This window comes from Leuciscus leuciscus (genome assembly GCF_965113295.1).
Source record: "Leuciscus leuciscus genome assembly, chromosome: 16".
Classification (NCBI taxonomy): domain Eukaryota; kingdom Metazoa; phylum Chordata; class Actinopteri; order Cypriniformes; family Leuciscidae; genus Leuciscus; species Leuciscus leuciscus.
The window spans coordinates 14,581,076-14,601,561 of NC_138740.1; the positions used below are offsets into that span (position 1 = coordinate 14,581,076).

The 20,486-nt window shown below is 39.4% G+C and overlaps 1 protein-coding gene across 5 annotated transcripts; it reads right to left on the bottom strand.

Annotated features, from left to right (window-relative positions):
* Nucleotides 1-214: 214 nt before the first annotated feature.
* wdr55 (WD repeat domain 55) lies at nt 215-19,947 on the bottom strand. Of its 5 annotated transcripts, none has more exons than XM_082141329.1 (8): nt 19,889-19,947; nt 19,528-19,697; nt 10,426-10,526; nt 9,370-9,457; nt 9,049-9,228; nt 7,152-7,251; nt 6,511-6,680; nt 215-745 (listed from the first exon to the last, which is right to left on the bottom strand). In XM_082141329.1, exons 1-8 carry the CDS (start codon nt 19,925-19,927, stop codon nt 412-414), a joined length of 1,182 nt encoding a protein of 393 aa, XP_081997455.1. In that variant the 5' UTR covers nt 19,928-19,947; the 3' UTR covers nt 215-411. The 5 variants fall into 5 exon arrangements, with proteins under 5 accessions (XP_081997455.1, XP_081997454.1, XP_081997456.1 ...); XM_082141328.1 differs by having other exon boundaries at nt 19,877-19,937; XM_082141330.1 differs by lacking the exons at nt 19,528-19,697; nt 19,889-19,947 and adding exons at nt 10,668-11,937; nt 18,871-19,502.
* Between the last annotated feature and the right edge of the window lie 539 nt (nt 19,948-20,486).

The following is a 20,486-nucleotide window of genomic DNA, read 5'->3' on the forward strand; positions in this document are numbered from 1 at the left end:
GGTTGTGTTGAAAGTTCATTGGACTTTCACCCGAGAAAAAAAACGAAATCAAAATAAAACAAAATATTTATGGACGTAACCTGGACGTATTGGATTTTTAGTTTAATAATTAAATTGCCAGTTTAGAAAACCATAAGTAGTAGTAGATAAAAATAAAAACTAAATTCTATAGTAAACTTGTCTTTTGTTACCAAAATTTTCTTTGGCCAATAAATGTTTTTGTGTTGATTTATTAAGAAGCCGTAACTCAAACAAGAACGTGACAGCATTGCCTATATTTTGAAATTGAGGCAAAAAAAAAAAAACTATTATACAAATATGTAAAACATTCAGATGTTAATCTGAAAATATACATTAATTAGACAACAAATGGCAACACAATACTGCAAATGTGATTGCAATAAATTATATTCAGTCGCTTCCACTGTCATCATCCTCATCCTCCTCCTCCTCTTCTTCTTTACCGTTTTCCTCAGTTGTGTCTAAAAGGCCTGCGAAGAAATTCTGTCCCGTATCAAAAGCTTTATTACTCAGAGCTTTGAGGCGTCTGTCTTTTTTCTTTCTACGTCGATAATCGGTTACTTTCATCTCGGGTATGCTGGAGATGTCCCAGAATTTGATCAGCTCATCATGAGCGCAGCTGGCCAGGAAACGCGAGTCTCTAGATTGTGCGATCTCCTCTATGGCTTCGCCGACATGCTGTCCGATACTGCCCACCACACGGTTGGGCAAGATACTGATGGCCCTGCAAAATTAAGGATTTTATCATTAGTTTTACTCATTTCATTGGATGTTCACCCTGTCAATATCAGCGTCTGATATCCCCCCCTATTCGGACGGGATTAACTCTACAAGGGTAGATGGAGTAATGTAACATTACCACAGGTCGTCTGTAATATTAATGGCCTGTTCGCACGGGATAAGATATCTCAGTAAAACTAGCAGAAGTGGGAGAGTAACTCGATTTGCGCATCGCCGTCCCCCTCCTGTCCTCATGCGTGTATTACGTTGCTTCCTGATATCACGTGCACAAACACATATAACCTATATATATATATAACAGTTATGTCCGGTCGAACGGTGCTTAATTAACTTCAGATTGGATTGTGTTGGTAAAAGGCACTTAGCTAACGCTAAAAGAGGTTTCGTGCCTCTAAGCAAGTGCTTTCGATCTTCTTTCTGATCTGAATGGTATGTGGAAAACACCTGAGTTTTGCCACAGACTCATCCAAGCGTCTAGAACGCAACTGAATGCTTTTTCAAGCGTCTCCATACTTGAAAAACAGCGGAAAACTACTTTTAAACAGGAAATGAAGAAATATATACGTACATGTTTACAGCGGGTCTATTCGCACGGGATTAGTATTACCTGAGGTCATTTTTCCGGACCTTTTTACTGAAGGTAAAAGTCCCCGTTATCTTTACTGACATTGTCCGTAATGATAACTGAGATGGCACATTCGGACGAGACTAAAATCACTGAGAAGCTCTGGTAATTATTACTTTACCCCACCTCTCCATGTTAAACTAGTCCCGTCCGAATAGGGCTTTACCCTCTTAATTCCTATGGAAGCAGTAAGGGTGTACTTAGTTTGTCATGCGTGGCTTCTCCATTTTGGCCTAGTTTTTGTTAAATAAACAATGACACTGTGTAATATGTCATGTGGTGTTGTTCATCTTAGGTCGTATTTACCTAATTTTAAGAACTGCTAAAGACCAGATGATTTTTTATTATGTCCTGATACATAAAACCATAGAATTCAAAAGTGTGTACTTTCTTTTTCACATGAGTATTTAAACAGTCCTTAATGCTGATTGGGCAATAGCCAATTTTATTTACAATAAAGCATGACTATAACTGCTGCGCAACCCCCTTACAGTGGTGGAAAGAGTACTAAAAAACTGTACTTAAGTAAAAGTATTGCTACTTAAGTAATAGTGTTGTCACGATACCAAAATTATTGTTTCGATACCGATACCAAGTCAAGTATTGGGATTTCGATACTTTTTCGATACTTTTCCTGAAAAGGGAGAAACACTCTCAAATATCATTGCTGTGCTTTATTTTAAAACCGGGACAACATTCTAATCATATAACACACTAATAAATGAACATATGAAAAGCAGATATATTAAAACATTTGAACAAAATATGAAATATGAAATATAAAAAATAAATTAGAGCAATGACATTCAAGGTAAATTTTTTTATAAATTTAGCAGCATTATCTCATTTATCATAAGAAACATAAGAGCTTTATCTTGATTCTGAACTTTGAATAAAAATATGAACAGCGATTATATTAAACAATGTTTAATATTGGTAACATATGATAAGCCTCATTGGTGATATATTTGACATGTGGGGAGAGAGTTGTGGAAGGCCTATACTTCATGTTAAACATAAATATATAGCAGCAAAGACAACGTCGGCAGTGTTGACGGCAAAATAGGCTACAGAATAATTCGTTCTGTATTGACAGGTGCAATATTTGAAAATCGATAATATTTTTTTAAATTACATATTGTATTTATGTCAAAACTTTCAAACATCAAAATGTCATTTATTAATATGTATTCGTGTCAAAATGACATAGAAACATCTTTTCCTATTCTATTTTGCCTGGAAACGCTTCCAACACACTTGCGTGTCGCGTGAAAAATAGGCGTCGGTTCTATTTCTAGCATGCACACGTTTTCCGCACGTCTCGAGCTGCGCCCAGACGCGTGTGTCACGCAGGCAGTTAACATGGGAGCCGAAATAAAAACGGACACGACACGCAGCCAGTGTGTCGCCGGCCTTACAAATCTGGAACGTGGTCATTCTTAGAAGTATCGATACTAATAAATTAAGGAATCGTGACGTTTTTCATTTCCGATTTACTTTTGAAGTAACCGTTGCACCGTGCAACAGAGAAAGGTAGGCAACGTACTTCCATATGTTACTCCTCGCGTCATCTTTTTCTACGAGTCGTGGACCACTTGTGCTCGCACATGCAGCCATCTCGCTGTAGTGTTTTGTCACATGACACTGACAGTGGCAGGTTCTTTGCTGCGTGCGTCAGGAAAAAAAACACAGACGTCCATAGGGAGGCGTTTTTTTAAAATTTTTTTAAGTATCGATACTGATAAATTTAGGTATCGTGACGTTTTTCATTTCCGAGTATCGCGATACTTTTGAAGTATCGGTACACCGTGCAACACTATTAAGTAATAATTTACTTGAGTACAAGTAGAAGTACTGAAAAATAATGACTCAAGTAAGAGTAAATAAGTAGTTTGCTTAAAAACTACTCAAGTAACTACGTTACAAAGTACTTTAGTATTATTTTTCAATTTTTACCCAAAATGGGGAGATGATAGCGATATGGAGCGCTAAACACTCATGTCAATTCTGTTTCATTTATACTGGAAGCCCAGTACATACTGATTCATACCTCGCGCAGAAAGTCCACAAGTGAGATTCATAGAAGAGATTCACTTGTGACGTTTCAGGAAATGCCAATTTCATATATAATAACATGCAAATAGAGATGAAACTGAAGACAAACACATGATAGCAATAATATACCTGTGTTCATCAAGCTATCTCAGGTATTTTCATAAGAATGATGTATGTCTTTAAAGGGATAGTTCACCCAAAAAGGAAAATTATCCCCAGATTTATTCACCCTCAAGTCATCCTAGGTGTATATGACATTCTTCTTTCAGACGAACACAATCAGAGTTATATTAAAAAAATGTCCTGGCTCTTACAAGCTTTATAATGGCTGGAGAAAATTTGAAGCCCAAAAAAGTGCATCCATCCATGATAAATGTGCTCCACTTTTACTCCAGGGGGTTAATAAAGGCCTTCTGAAGTGAAGCCATGTGTTTGTGTAAGGAAAATACCCATATTTAAAACTTTATAAACTATAATCACTAGCTTCCGCCAGACGACCATACGCATCGATTTACGGTGGAAGACTAACCCCTGACCCGACACACAATGTATATATATTATAGAAGAGCAGCTTCAGTTTGTTGCACAGCCCTATTTGTTTGAGCCGTGAGAGGCGTCTAAGTTCACAATACTACTACAGTACATCCTACGTCATACATGTGTCACAGTATGTGTCACCGCACTCTTTTGGCGCAAGTCAATTTGCGTAGGATGCCTCTGGCGGAAGCTAGTTATTTTAGATTATAAAGTTATAAATATGGGTATTTTTCAAAAACCCATGGCTTCGCTTCCGGAGGCCTTTATTAAAGCTGCCGTCGGCAACATTTTTTTGATCATATTCAGTGTAATCGACACTATAATCCGACAGAACAACATAAATAAGGTGGTTTTAGAAAAAAACCCGAGCTTCTAACTCCACCTGGAGCGTGTTATTTGTTTTGCAAAAATCCAGCGCTCCCGCCTCATCAGGTCCAATCAGCGCAGGGGGGTGTGAGATCTGACTGTCAATCACAGGTCGTGCACACGCCACAGATCCCCCCTCACTCGCGCACGTTAATATCACATGCACACGCCACGCCTGAAGTTCGCCTGGAGATTGCATGAAGCGTGATGGCGGAGAGAAAATCTACTAACAAGCTTCCAATTCCTCGGTTATTGCTATCTATGGATAGATTAGCCAGGGCAGCCTACCTCCGAGTCCATGGTGTTGATTGATGCTGAAGAGACGGACGCGTTCACAGAAAATCAGGTACACACGCACAGTGACGCACTGACGAGCACGACCTCGATGGGAGGGTGCTCGCTGGTAGTGGGGAGGGGCATGAGAGTTGTAAACATTCAAAATTTTGGCTAATCGACCCAATCTGCCAGACTTGCCGACGGCAGCTTTAACCCACGGGAGCCGTGTGGAGTTTTTTTTATCATGAATGGATGCACTTTTTGGGGTTTTATATTTTTTCCAGCCATTCACTCCCATTATAAAGCCTAGAGGAGCCAGGCCATTTACATTAATTAATATAACTATTCGTCTGAAAGAAGAATGTCAAATACACCATGACTTGAGAGTAAATCATGGGCTAATTTTCATTTTTGGGTGAACTAACCCATTAATGCAATGCTAATCAACATAGCCTGTATTATAGAATTTAATAAAATAATATATTCTCCTACATGAAACCACAGAAGTGATTTCAAGTAATTTTGATTTCGAAGCAAAACATATTAAACTCATAAATTGTAGTTTTTGATGGTATGTTATGCAAAGCTTTCCCTGTTGTCAAGAGCAAATGTTTTATTACTAATCTTTAAAAGTAAGTCCAGGAAAGATCATTTGAATCATTTCATAATTGAAAGCAAAGAAGGTTAAGTGAAAGGTCTGATAAAAAAAGAGAGATGTAGTATGAATAAAAAAGTGCCAGTAAAAAATAAAATAATAAATAAGTGGGGTATGGTTAACATGTAAAATTAAATGCTCTTTTTTTTCCGTTCTACCGAAAATGTGCTGGGAGCCGACTATTGCTATAGTAACGAACTACACTTTTACATGCATCTGATTGACAGATAAATCATGCAATCTCATTTCACTGTTGTTGAGGGTTTTCAGCTTTGTATAAAGTTTGCTTCGTACATTTAGTTTAATTGTATTGTTAAAGAGGGCGAGCTTTACCTTTCAAATGAACTGTGTTAATGTTTTCAAGACACTTACATTGTTCTTGCTCCGTCCATGCAATAACGGTGTCCATGTTATGAGCTGAGTTTTTTTATTTACTTCAAATGCTCAGTGCTCTGGTAATATCAATGGGATGACCCATTTCAGGATTTGCCATAATTACATAGTAAAATCAGAATATGAGCATAGCTCACACTTACATTCATTAAAATATGGAAACGTTAGCGATACAGATTCTAAACACGAGCGCCAGTGATTGAATGTCAAAGCGTGGTTTGAACGCCCCGCCCCCCAGCTGAACTGGAAGTTTTGATTGGTTTTGCACCCGAGTCAGACCTGTCTGTTATTGGCTGAAGCGCTTTCAGAACTGTCTGTTATTGGCTGAAGCGCAGGGCTGAGGGCTCAGCCTCCACCGCACGCAGTAGTTTGAAAAGTGTTTGTGAAATGTTAGCTCGCCCTGTAGCTCCGTCGGCATCAAAGTACTCTGTACTTTTGGTGAAAAATAAATGTAGCGAAGTTGAATACTTTATTTTTATTCTACTCAAGTTAAAAGTAAAAGTACCACAATTTAATTATACTCAAGAAAGTAGAAAAAAAATAGAAAAATCTACTCAAGTACTGTAACGAAAGTATTTGTAATTAGTTACTTTCCACCACTGCCCCCTTAGCAACCTTTATTAATACATCTATTTTCGGTGTGGAAACAGTTTTATAAAAGCAATAAGGTACTTGAGGCATGCTGTATTGTGAAAAGTCACGCTTGGCGTAGTGCCAAACAACATCCGTATTTACAATACAGCATGCCTCGAGTACCTTTTTGCTAACATATGCACACACAAAGTGAGATAAGACCATGAACAAACAATGTAACAAATCATCTGCTCCAAACGTGCTTCACCTGATCACTCCATCAGTAGAGGCAGCACACAGTATGTTGTCTGTAATGGGGACGATACAGTCCAAAGACTCAGCCTGAACTGCGAAACGGTCACTGGTGGCACCAAAACCGTTCCAGTTGAAAATGTATACGGTGCCCTCACTGGATCCACAAACAACTTTACGGCCTCTCTGTGGCAAAAAAAAGAAAAGTTTTTTCATGATTAAAACTACACTACCCACCTTATTTATTATGAAACCATGGTCACATAAATTTTTACCATGAATGTGCAAGGCTTTTGCAGTTATGCAAACTAGTATAGTGGTATTTGTTATATTATTTTAATCATTATAATAAAAACTGGTTTGTTGTGCAAATAGCTTTAAATGTTCACTGCACTTCCTTATTCTTTTAGTTATTTATTAATGACAGCCAACGAATCGAACGCCTCACACAAACAGTTTACTTCGATGAAAATTAAGGTGGATACAATAGTTACGGTCAATTAATTCGATTAGACAAACAGCACGCCAAAAGTGCTGATATTTTGTGTAGTAGTTTTTATGACTGCATTTGTTCAACTCTGTAGTAGTCTGTGCAAAAATAAAGAAAAAAGCCTAAACTGTTAATTAATTAGCAATACTGACATTGTTTAGACTTACTTTCATAATAGAAACAGAGGTAAGATCTCCATTTTGGAATTCAGAAAGCAGTTCAAATCTTCGTCTTTTTATATTGAATACACCCATAGTGCCATCGCCACTGAAAACAAAACAAAAACACAGTTATACATATACAGCCATGAAAAAACATCAGATTTCATCCAATTTAAACATAAGGTGATTATATATTTGCACACCTAATTTAGAAAGAACATTACATAAAATATTGCACCATATGCCCTTTTGTTTAATGAAAGAGAGCATAAACATTTTACGGAGCACTTCTGACAAATATCTTATAAAAGCAGTACCGCCGCTCCCTACACAGAGTGTATGCGTGATCGCAAACTGGCAAGTTAAAGTAAAAAGTGAGCGGGCATTCAATAACTATTTCAATACCACGCATGGTAGCGGCTCCCTGACGCCCGAAAATTATATACAATATAAAAAATGCACTTAACATGAACGCTTGAGTAGGAGTTTTAAGGGCTACTTATGAGTCACTGGCACTTCAGCACTTCATGAATGAACAATCAATCTGCCTATAGCTTTTTTTTTGTGCAACAGTATAAATACTTGTAATTTACTTGATGGGAAAGGTTTGGTTATTTTTCTTTCTTACATTTTTTTTTATATCTATTAAGTCAACCTATTTTTCTACATTAATACATTTATTTTTATTATTTTGTGCGGAACTATTTATATACATTTACTGCTTTGTGGATGGAGGAACGCGCTTCCAGGATCACTGAGGACTGACGACCTCTGCTGTTTGGTTTTGGGAATGCAGTGTTTGGTACCTTTGCCCACGAATTAAGGACACACTGTTATACAATTGGACAATTATAATTTGATAGACTGGGGTGAAAGTACAAACTAATGTGCTTGTCCAAAAACAAAATCTATTTAGTCACTGTGTGAAATCACCAGTTGGTAAGTACAAACCTTTATAATTACATGCAATATCATTTTTTTGTACAAGTTTCCTTGAAAGGTATAGCAGTATTTTCACTTGAAAGTGCCAGTGAGGTTCATTCTCGTGATACGCAGCACGTTTGAGGCAAGAACCAATGAGGATCATTCTCGTGATATGCAGCACGTTTGAGCTTCAGCAAGAACCAATGAGGTTCATTCTCGTGTTACGCAGCACGTTTGAGCTTCAGCAAGAACCAATGAGGATCATTCTCGTGATACGCAGCACGTTTGAGGCAAGAACCAATGAGGTTCATTCTCGTGATACGCAGCACGTTTGAGGCAAGAACCAATGAGGTTCATTCTCGTGATACGCAGCACGTTTGAGCTTCAGCAAGAACCAATGAGGTTCATTCTCGTGACACGCAGCACGTTTGAGGCAAGAACCAATGAGGATCATTCTCGTGATACGCAGCACGTTTGAGCTTCAGCAAGAAAAAAATGATGTTTGTTCTTGCGCGTCAAGCAGGTTCGGTTGAGCTTCTGTTTATTTTCGCTGATCGATGTTTAAATGTGAATAAAAGCCTAAATTAAATCTGTTCATCATATAAAGTGATCAAGTCGCTTTAGAAAATTTGGACTAAACCGACTAAATTCATATGGATTAGTTTTTCAATCTCTTTATAAACTCTTTGAAGCGTCAAAGTGGTAGTTGTGTAGCTCTAAGCTTTCATAAAACAAATCGGTGTTAACCCTTTAAGTTACTACGTTTTTTCGACACGGCCCGTAACTCGTACAACTCGTAAGATGATTCGTACAACCGTTTCTACGATCTACTACGGCCTACGATGTTTTTGGGAAACGCAGCCCTGAGTGTTACTGACAGACTGGGAAGAGAGGTGCCGCGGTGTTGTTAAATAAATGAAAAATGTGTATTTTGAACAATCAAGCATTAGAGGGCATAATAGGTCCCCTTTAACATTACCTGGAAGTAAGTAGTGTCCTTTTAGCCTGGTCAATGGCGATATCACTAATATAATCTTCATGGTGCTTCAGATCCATAAATGATGTTCCTTTCCTCAGGTCCCAAACCTTCAGCGTTCCCTCATCATCTCCTGTCGCAAATATATTCTCATCAACCAGCAGCAGGGCATTGACTGGGACCCTTAAAAAACGATCAAAAACATGAATTACTTTGCTGTTCAAAGAGCTCTGTGCTAACATTTCAACAGCTTTACTAATACAACCAGAATAACGTTTTTTTTTTAAGAATGGCTTTATAAAAATAGATGGGAATATCAAATACGTGTGAGCTTTCGGGATGCGTGTCACTAGTTTTCCAGCCTCCACGTCCATGATGTGAACAGCCTTGTCTTTAGACACGCTGAACAATTCTGAAGAACAGAGAGAAAAGAAATCACTGGTAATTGCTTTAAAGAGCAATAACATTTTTGTAAGCCTTTTAGCACTTCCGGTTCCATCATCTCAAAGTCAAAGGGTTTTTTGAATGTGTTTTTAGTTAAACGGCTGAAATAAGGTCAGTGGTGAACACAAACTCAAGATATTTACTCACTTTACGACAGTAATACCCCCATGTGAAGGCGGTTTCTAACAAGTGGCTAAATGGGACTACAGAGGCTGTGTGGGACATTAAACATCAGCCAAAGAGATAAAATCGTCTACTCACTAGTCAGCTTTCACAGCCTCTTAGGCCTGGTTTCACAGACAGGGCTTAAATTAAGCCAGGATTAGGCCTTAGTTAAATTAGGACATTTAAGTGGCTTTTTTAAATGTGCTTTAGAAAAAAAAAAAACATTACTGGAGTGCATCTTAAGACAAAACAATGAGTCTGACATATTTTAAAAGATATCAGTGCAAGTTGTTTTCAGTTAAAGCAGCTCAAACATGCATTTTAGTCTGGGACTAGCTTAAGCCTTGTCTGTGAAACCGGCCATTAGTGTTTATAATCACGCTCTTGCAAACTATTTTAACTTAAACTTTCAGGATTTTTTGTTTTTAAAGAATCAAGAGTTGTTAGAATCTTAATTGTGGCGAGTTTGAAGTAGTGTTGTGTAGCCGACGTTTAGCTTTTTACATCTGCCAATTGAATTTAGGCTTCAAACTCTAAAAAAGTTGTGTTCATTTGTGAAGATTATCGCAAAAAGTGTAAGAACAATAAACTTTTGTTGGTCACAGAGCTTATTTTCTGCAACACCCTAAAAGCAAATGGAGGAATCCTATTGGTTTTTGTTGAGGGATCAGGGTGATGCTGACTTCCAGGTTGGCCAATAAAACAAAAAAAACCGTCATCCCTGCAGAACCTTTTAGTCAGTGTTGGGGAAACACTGTAATGAATGCTTACTCTGTCCATCACTGGAGAAGAGCACTTTCCTGCAGGACTTGAGATGATGTCCTGATGACCACAGCTCTTTGTTTGCTCCTTCAGTGCAGGAGTATGAATATCTGCAAACCAAAGAGAGATGAATTTATACCGAACTGCACTACTACACTCCTGTCAACTATCAATAAATAAAGAGATACAGAATTGAAATACTTTTTGTCATTTATTATGGTAACAGGTGGTATGCAACATGCAATTCTTACATAGTTAACATGTTTTACGTCATGGTTTGCAGTTTCATAACAACGCTGGGGCACATATTAGTCAAGGCACAGCATACAAACACAATCTTATCAAGGAATGTCACGTCCTCGCCTTGACATGGGAGCACCATGCTCACTGGTACATTTCCATTTAGTATGATGTACTTTGTGCGTACGCATCCACTAAGCTTCTCCACGTGGACTCTGAGATGAGCCATCTGGCGTGTCTCCTCCACATCTTTAGCATTCAGCCTGCTATGTCCACTTGCTCTCACTTCTGCACACATTAGTCCACCGACACTGTCCCTGATGTCAATTCCACGATCAGCCAACACCAAGTCCCCAGGCAACAGTTTGTTAAGAAGGCTGCTATTCTCAGTCACATGCTCATCACTGACAGGACCTCCCCAGCCTTGGGAAATGAAAGAGATGGCTCCCCGTGGTGTAATGCCGATGAGATACTTCAGGGTGTGTTTGTTTGTGTCGTGGGAAAATGTCTGCGCTCTAGCTTTGAGATTTGATGCTCTTCCAATGATAATTTCAAAGCAGTCCACAATAACTGCTACACGATTGCCAAAAGCCTCTACGAACTGACGTGGCATGGTGGCTTGCAAGCAATGTCTCTCTGGCCAGAGCACCAAGGGTTTGAGATGTGTGAACAGTGTACCTATGGTATCTCTGAATGTGGTGGACACAGTCTTTCGATCTACGGAGAAGAGGTACGCAATGTGCTGGATTGGTAGATTCAGCCTCAGGCGCATCAGAGTTAAGAGGAGCATCTGAAACGGTGAAAGTCTTCGGCTGGTCTGTGGCAGGCAGGGAAGAAGTTGTGTCAGCACACCCATCAGAACAGCAAAACATGAAAGTCCAGTGTAGTACGTGACCTTCACGTCGTCGTCTTTCAAAAAATCCTCCTCCATCTTCATTTGAGAGAGCTCTTCCTTCAGTTTCCTGTTCTCCTCCAACAAGCGGTTAATTTCGGCTCTCCTGCAGCTACAAAAACTACATTCCTGCGGTTCTACGGTGTTGTCTTTTGGGCCAGGTTCATCCATCTGTGAATCGTCATCTGGTGGTTCAGCCTTAACCATCTCTGATCTCTGGCCAGCTAGATCCAGTGTTGCAGGTTCAGCATTGTTCTCTTTTAGAGCTTGCTGTCTCTTTGACCTCCGGTTAAACCGCCCAGAGTCCGTTGGTTTCACTTCTGTGTGCCCGAGATGTAATGATGGCACCCAGTCGGGATCACAATCTAGCATTTCATAGGCTGGTTTGCCTAAAAAAAAAACAAGGATTTAATTAGTTATGTAGCTATGCGGCCAGCTACTGGTGCAAAGTTAGCTGTTTAGCAACAACTCAACCACAGCTGCATCCCAATTCAAAGGCTTTTTCAAATGTGGCCTCGAAATGAGTCCTTTGTTTCCCATGCAATGGAGGACACAACAGATGGGCTGCCTCCAAAAGTTTAGGCAGCTGACTTGTTGCCTGACTGCCTTGTCAGGCAATGACTTCGCAGGCAGTGCTTGCGTACAAAGGTACCTCACGAAACTGATTTTGGACAGGCATCCGAGTCGGCGTAACGGTGTAATGATCTACCGCAAAATAGAGCGAGCTTAAAGTCCCCCTGTGGTGAAAATCAAGTTTTTAATGTTGTTTATACATCTATGTGGTGTTTTTAATATGCTTTAAAACAAACAATGTGCAAATTTATAAGTCAACACCACTGCCGAGTATTTTCTCCTTAAAACTGCAGTGACCCAAAGACAGTATCAAAAACTCAGTTTGAAATCGATAGTGTTTCTGACGTCACAAACTACCTTGTAACCAATCAGGTCAACATGTGATCGTCAACGAGTGGATCTCTGGGCTGGTGTGAATGAGTTGAGGCGGGGCTAATTTGCATATTTACAGAACCGCGCATCCTAAATGAAGCAAGGGTGTAGGGTTACATTCAAGATATAAATCAACAACAACGTTTAAATATGTCATTTTGCTGATCAAAGAAGAGTTTTGGCACAGAATTCATTGTGCGTAAGCGACGACAGGATTTTTTCAAGAGAAACTGCCGGTGTGGTGACAAATCAGGTCCTCAAATTAGTTAATAGTAGGGATGGGTACCGAAACCCGGTATTAAACGGGCCCCGGTGCTGAATTTTGAAAGACCGCTGGATCGTTAAGCTCGGACGTTATCGGTTCTGCTGACGATGAGGACAGAACATTCAAAAGGTTACACTTTAGATCTTTGATATTAAACTAATTTTATTTTAGATTTAGATTTTGGCTTCCAATGATTATAAAAAAGAAGATATTTGAGGTGTAACCATTAAAAACTAATAACTAAGCCACATTCTCTCCAGCGCAACTTCCTTCCCTTCACAGAGCGATGCGCTGTCATTTCTCCCTAAAACTCAAAAGTAAGGTCAGAATCTGCACGATCGGTGATTGTTGTAAAATGTAGTCTATACTGTTGCTAAACTGCGGGACGCGTTTGATAATAAAAGGCTATTAAAAGTACCAAAATTGACGCAATAGACGCTGTTCCAAAATGCGGCGCACGCTCCGAAACACACCGCAACGAGACAAGCAACGTATATTTTGGGCTTCGTGTGCGCATCTAAACGATCAAATACACAAATATGTCAAAATGGCCGTCTTGGAGATTCACTTAAACAGTTTATTCACTTAAATACTGTTTATGTCTTAAATCGGCGTAAATAGTTGGGAGAAAATATGAGGCTTAATAATGATTAGATCTGCATTTGGTCTTAATCAGAATCAGAATCAGAATCAGAAAGAGCTTTATTGCCAAGTGTGCTTGCACCCACAAGGAATTTTTCTTGGTACTGAAGCTTCCAGTGCACATATACAAATACAAATACAACAAGAAACATAGTAATACAAATTCTAAGAATAAAATATATTTAAAAAAAATAAAATAAAAATAGTATAAAAAGTAAAAAAAAAAGGGGTCACAGTTGGGTTTAGTCTGAATAAACATTTACAGATTATGAACATTTACAGTATTTTGAGAAGTATGAATAATATAAATATAAATATCACCTGAGTTAAAGAATATTACACTAGACAGTGGGAGTCTAGTGCATGTTACAGATTATGAACATATTTACAGTATTTTGAGTAGTATGAATAATATAAATATAAATATCACCTGAGTTAGAGAATATTGCACTAGACAGTGGGAGTATTGCACTTACAGGCATATGCCTTGGGGGGCATGTTAAGTGTTCAGAAGGGAAATGGCCTGTGGAAAGAAACTGTTCCTGTGCCTGGATGTTCTTGTGGCCAGTGATCTGTGTCGCCGTCCTGACGGTAACAGTTCAAACAGGGGGTGTCCAGGGTGAGTGGAGTCTGTGATGATTTTACCTGCTCTCTTCCTCACTCTGGAAGAGTACAGGTCCTGGGGGGTTGGCAGGGGGGCACCAATAATCCTCTCTGCTGTCCGGACTGTCCGTTGTAGTCTCCTGATGTCCGATTTGGTAGCTGAACCAAACCAGACAGTGATGGAAGTGCTTAAAACAGACTCAATGACGGCTGAGTAGAACTGGATCAGCAGCTCCTGTGGCAGATTGAACTTCTTCAGCTGGCGAAGGAAGTACAGTCTCTGCTGGGCCTTTTTCACAATGGAGTCAATGTGATTTGCCCACTTCAGGTCCTGAGAGATGGTAGAGCCCAGGAACCTGAATGACTCCACTGCTTCCACAGTGCTGTTCATGATGGTGAGAGGGGGAGTGCTGGGGATTTTCTCCTGAAGTCCACAATCATCTTCACTGTTTTGAGCGTGTTCAGCTCAAGGTTGTTATAGCTGCACCAGACAGCCAGCTGTTCAACCCCCAGTCTGTAAGCAGACTCGTCACCATTTTGGATGAGACCGATGACGGTGGTGTCGTCTGCAAATTTCAGGAGCTTGACAGAGAGGTCTTTAGAAGTGCAGTCATTAGTGTACAGGGAGAAGAGCAGTGGGGAGAGAACGCACCCTTGGGGGGCGCCAGTGCTGATGGTGAGGGTCCTGGATGTGAGCTTCCCCAGTCTCACTCGCTGCTGCCGGTCGGTCAGGAAGCTGGAGATCCACTGACAGATTGAGGATGGCATGGAGAGCTGAGTCAGTTTGGCTGTGAGAAGATCAGGGATGATGGTATTGAAGGCCGAACTGAAGTCCACAAATAAGATCCGTGCATAAGTCCCAGGTCTGTCAAGATGTTGCAGGATATAGTGCAGTCCCATGTTGACTGCATCATCCACAGACCTGTTTGCTCTGTAAGCAAACTGAAAGGGATCCTTTCAGTTGTGAATCAAACAACATGTGAATCAAACAACAAAAGGCAAAGAGAAAATCAGTCACAGCTCTTGAATGATATAAGCTTTAATCTATCTATGATAAACTATGCAGTGTTATTTTACATCTGACTTTATTAGATGTCTTTTTAAAGAGGCAGCAGTCTAATAATCCTGCTGACGATTGCTCCATTAATGTGAATCAAACAACAAAAGGCAAAGAGAAAATCAGTCACAGCTCTTGAATGATATAAGCTTTAATCTATCTATGATAAACTATGCAGTGTTATTTTACATCTGACTTTATTAGATGTCTTTTTAACCCATATTACTCCTGAACAGTAATGTCAGTAGACATTACTGAAATTAAAGCACTGGGTATTAGTGGTGGGAGAAAAAAATCGATCCATCGATGCATCGCGATTCTCTCTCCAACGATTCTGGATCGATTCTGAGAATTTCAGAATCGATTCTGAGCTTAGTTTTTTACCAGATGTGCGATGACGCTGAGTTTGCTTTAGAAACACCCGTCTTCTGCTTGCTAACAATTCCTCACACACGCACACAACTCGAACCTTCCGTAAAATAATCTTTCATAAAGTTCGGAAAGGTTGAAGCGAATTACAAGGACATTCACAGGCTTCATTGCACAGGATGCGCTGTGAGAGACGCAAGCTTGTTTTGATGTTACACTTAAAGTGTGCTGTCTCGCCCGTCTGTATTTTCCTTACAAATGCTCTACGAAGTCATCATTTATGTGGTTTGGAATGCAGTGGACTTATATATTTAAAATATGAATCTCACTAACAGAAGGCTGCTTTCAATTTTAAATGCTGACGCACGCTTTGTTTGTGTACGAGACTGCTCGCGCAAGCGGCTGTGCGACTCCGTGTAAGTGGTTTAATATACTTGTGCAAAATGAACGTAAACACAGCCAGTTATGTCTTAAGGGATTAAACGGACAGGACAAACCACATTACTTCTTATATTTCAAAAGAGATCCGAGCGTGAATGCAGCTTAATAGATCTCCCGCAGTCTATGTCATAGTAAAATACAAAAGTACGATGAAGAAAAATCACTCACAGTTCTTGAATGGAAAATGTTCAGATAATCTTAAATACTGAAAGCACTCTTTGTTTGTTGTTTGCCATGTTTCTTTGCTCCTCTTTATTATTTGCTACTTGCTTGTATGGTTTGAAGTTATATAAGTTTAAAATTCTTAAAATACAACTGTTTTAATGATTTTTTTTTATTTGTAATTATTTTTTAAAAAGTACTTAATTACTTATGTAAACTAATGAATTAATAAGGGGGGAAAAGTAGATAAAGAATCGATCTGGAATCGGATCGTGACCTCCAGAATCGGAATCGGATCGGATCGTGAGGTGACTAAAGATTCCCACCTCTACTGGGTATATAATTTGTATATTTGTTTTATTGTATACTTTTTTTGTTTGTTTGACCATGTGTTTGTACTTTGTTTTTGGCGTCCTGTCTGTCTATATAAAACATAAAAGCCTGCACCCTTCTGCATAACATACATGTTTTATTTGTTTTGTTAAAGCATTGCTTTTTCTTTTGCTATAGATATTTATTTTACATTTCAAAATATAAAGCAATATTAATTATGTTCTAAATTATTTTCCCCCCTTTTTTAATAACAAAAAGAACCGATAAGAATACCGTTAAAGTACCGGATCGATAAGGAGTATCGGTAAGAGTAGTAATACCGTTAAAACCTTAACGATACCCATCCCTAGTTAATAGGTTCTCGCTTTAGTGCCCGATTACAATTCCTACAAAATCATTATATAAAAATGCTGTTTGAACTACATTATAACAACCATTAATGTCTGTATTAGTTCGCTTATGTACTAGCTAGGGCTGAACGATTAATCACAATAAAACCGCACGCGATTCGGCAAAGGCTGCGATTATTTTATGCGCAGCTTGTCAGTGGAGTCAGTGGCTGATTGGTAGTAAATACTGCCCCATTTGAACACCAGAGGGCGATCTCATGCAAACACGATAAATATGCCCCACCGCAGAAGTACAGCATCATTCCAGGAAATCCCTATCGCTGAAGCTGAATTAACAGAAGATTGAAACGCTTTGATTAAACATGACTTATAAATACACGACTGCCTTATTCTGTGTAAGACGGCACATCATCTCACAGAAGGAGGAGCTCAACTGTCGTTATGAAGTTTGGAGTAAATGCATGTTATTAAATGTTGTCTGTTGTTGGACAAGAGGTTCATAAATGCTTCTCATGTTTTGGAAAGATGTTTGACGCGTGTTGTTTTTTCAAATGCACGTTATAAGTGACTCAAACTCACAGTACTTTAAGATGGAGCAGCGTTTACAGAGCCGTACATCAATGACAAGCTGCGCATAAAAAAAAAATTCACGCAGCCTTTGCGATTTTAAAATTGCGATAAGCCATCTCGCTTTAAGTGCGATTACATGGAAAGTGCGATTAATCGTTCAGCCCTAAAATTAAAAAAAAAATTATAATAATAATAAATATATATATATATAGGTATACACTTCAGTTCCAATTGAACTCGTGGCAAACACAGTGTTATAAAGAGAATATCTCGTGCTTCAGTCAAGTCAAGTCAAGTTTATTTGTATAGCGCTTTTCACAATACAGATTGTATCAAAGCAGTTCACAGTATTAAATTTAAATAATACAACAAAGTTTGTTTCAAGAGGAATTTATTGATTGATGAAATTAAATATCCCCAAAATATCCCCAACTGAGCAAGCCAAAGGCAACAGTGGCAAGGAACCGAAAAACTCCATCAAGTGACCTAATGGTGTCCTAAAACTCCATCAGGTGACCTAATGGAGAAAAAAAACCTTGGGAGAACCCAGGCTCAGTCGGGGGCCAGTTCTCCTCTGGCATTTATGAGCTAGAGGCCGGATTGTAGTTTGAACTGTAGGATTATATGAATGCCTGGCTGAAGAGATGCGACTTTAATCTAGTTTTAAACTGGGAGAGCGAGTCTGAGCAACGAACAGTATCAGGAAGACTATTCCAGAGTTTTGGAGCCAAAATTCAGTCACAGTGATCAAAAATAACTCTCTAGTTCCGGCTCCTAGACCTCGCAATATCTGAGTGGCTCAGCTGAGTGCTTTGTTTTGATCATTCATTCAGCGCACTTTATTAGCCTAAATTAGCTTGCTCACTTTGCCGCAAAGTCGACAGAATAGTGCTGTTACAAAATGCAGCTAGCTGCTACTACTCTCGGGAAAAGAACACATAATAATTTGCTAAGTGAAGTTTATACACTTACCCGAATGAAAATGCCTGGAACACACTTTCAATGATCTTGGGATGTTTGCGAAGTGTATGTCCGTGCGTCTTATGGCGGATATCCAGGCCATCCGTCTCCGCTTGGTCACATCGGACACACGACTCCCTTCATTCTGTTTCCAGGTCGGGAAACAATAAAAAGAAAGTCCGCTGTCTAATTTTATGCCCCGTCGATCGTGTGAACGGACATTACATCCAACAACACAACATGTTCTTCCCATGACTAAAACTTCCTCAGCGCGTCAAAAGCATAGGCCAAAATTGGCCTCACAAAATGGCGATTTTTCCCATCAGCCACCGCGGCGCTAGACCCGTGACGTCACGTCGCCATATTATGTCATAATATAAAAGGTCATAGAGCGGGAATGCGCAGCTAGTATGGCATTTTCACCTCATGGTATCGATGTACTTGACACCTTTATTGTTTTCAATGATGTGCAGTCTGTACATTATCTGTTCACATCGGTTTGTGACCGCTCGGTTCGACATTCGCGGACTTCGAAGCATGCAGCCTCTGAACTGGGACACAGCTCGTGTTTGCATTGCTAGCTTTAACAACAAAACAGTTGGATGTGTTTTTGCTTATAACTTACCTTTATGGAAATGCCGCGAGCAAACCCGCATGTGTCGGGGAATGTTGCTGAAGGTGATGTGTTTTCGTCTTACTGCTGCCACCCATGCCATGCGACGCCGCTTGGTTAACTCGGAGATCTGAGTTCCAGTGTGCTGTTTCCAAGCCGGAAAGTTGAAAAATCGCAAGCCATTTGCGATGGGTTTTCCACGCCGGTCGCGATTCACCACGCAGTTATTCACGCAACAAGAGTTCACCATTTCAACGTGTATAATACAAACGTTAACGTCTAAGTTACTTCCAATTATACCGCAGATTCCCTGACCTAAACTCCCGACATGCATTGCGCAGCTGACGTCAAGACTCCCATGAAAACGTGCTGAATTCGAAACCGCGTACTAGTGTATATACTACTCTTACCATATGTGTGTATGGCAGAAAGAGTAGGAGTAGTACGCGGTTCCGAATTCAGGAGGTTTTGCCTGTAGTGTCTTGAACTACAATATTATCTATCAAATAGTTTTATTTATTTAAAAGGGTTCGATTTGGAATTACTAATATTGTTTTACAACACGCAACATTAGCATTTGTGGGACCCCAAACATAAGACAGACAGTTAGTAAAGTCGATCTCAACCGAAAATGAGGACTATAGATTCGTGAGAAATAAACTACCGTACAGGTATATATCTCCATCAATGTCTCCAGCTGCGAGGATGTCTTGGTTGGGATGAAATGCGATTGTGTTGCCAATCGCCTCTAGTTTGATGTCTTCTGGTGTCTCGCGGATCTTTGGTGCTTTGGGCTCTTCTTCAGTCTCCTCTTCTTCAGTCTCCTCTCCAGCCTCCTCCTGTAAACACACACTGCATTCAGCTCACTGTGGACAGCGCCGACAGCTTTAACGCAGTTTATTACAGTTTAAAGTGCTTTTTACGACTCAATTATCAGGCATTTCGGTTGATTTTAAATGTATATTAAAATATATTCCGACAAACGACTGCACTGAAACGCTCGATATTGTACAACAACAAGCAAACGTACTTGTTCAAATGAATCCGCGTGCTCTATGGAAGTCGCCATCTTTATTGTTTGCTACATACGTCACTTCCGCTACTGGAGTGGCCAGCAGTGCATGCTTTATTTCTACTCTAACGTGAGCGAGGACTTTTACATATTCCCGCCTCACATTCTGACACGTATGTATATGTAAACAAAAAAACAAAAAATTGCACACTGTACAGCTTCTGTGTTTTGTATATTTTGCATCAAAACATCTACTTCATACATGTGATGTAATATATAGGCTATATATTGCAGGCAGTGCAATATAACTCAACACACACACACACACACACACATATATTACATTACATCACATGCATGTAATATATATGTGACAAATAAAGGATTTTGGACCTTAAAAATGATAGTAAATAAATGAAAAAAAAAGATAGATTTTTAATCGTTATTACAATGGACATTATGTTATTGTTATTTATTTTCTTTTTCCCTTCAACATTAGGCTATAAAAAATAATATATTTTGTGTAGAGACCAGAACATAGCAAAAGAAAAAAAGCCGAGTCAAAATCAAGCCCCAAAAAAATGAAATCCGCATTGAGCTCATGTAATGACATAAT

Excerpts from the sequence above, each read along its gene's own strand:
- wdr55 (XM_082141326.1), bottom strand. The coding sequence starts at position 19,192 with ATGCATGTCGGGAGTTTAGGTCAGGGAATCTGCGGTATAATTGGAAGT. Across the intron at positions 11,938-18,870 it reads CTCGCGGCATTTCCATAAAG|GCAAACCAGCCTATGAAATG; the intron begins GTAAGTTATAAG and ends TTTTTTTTTTAG.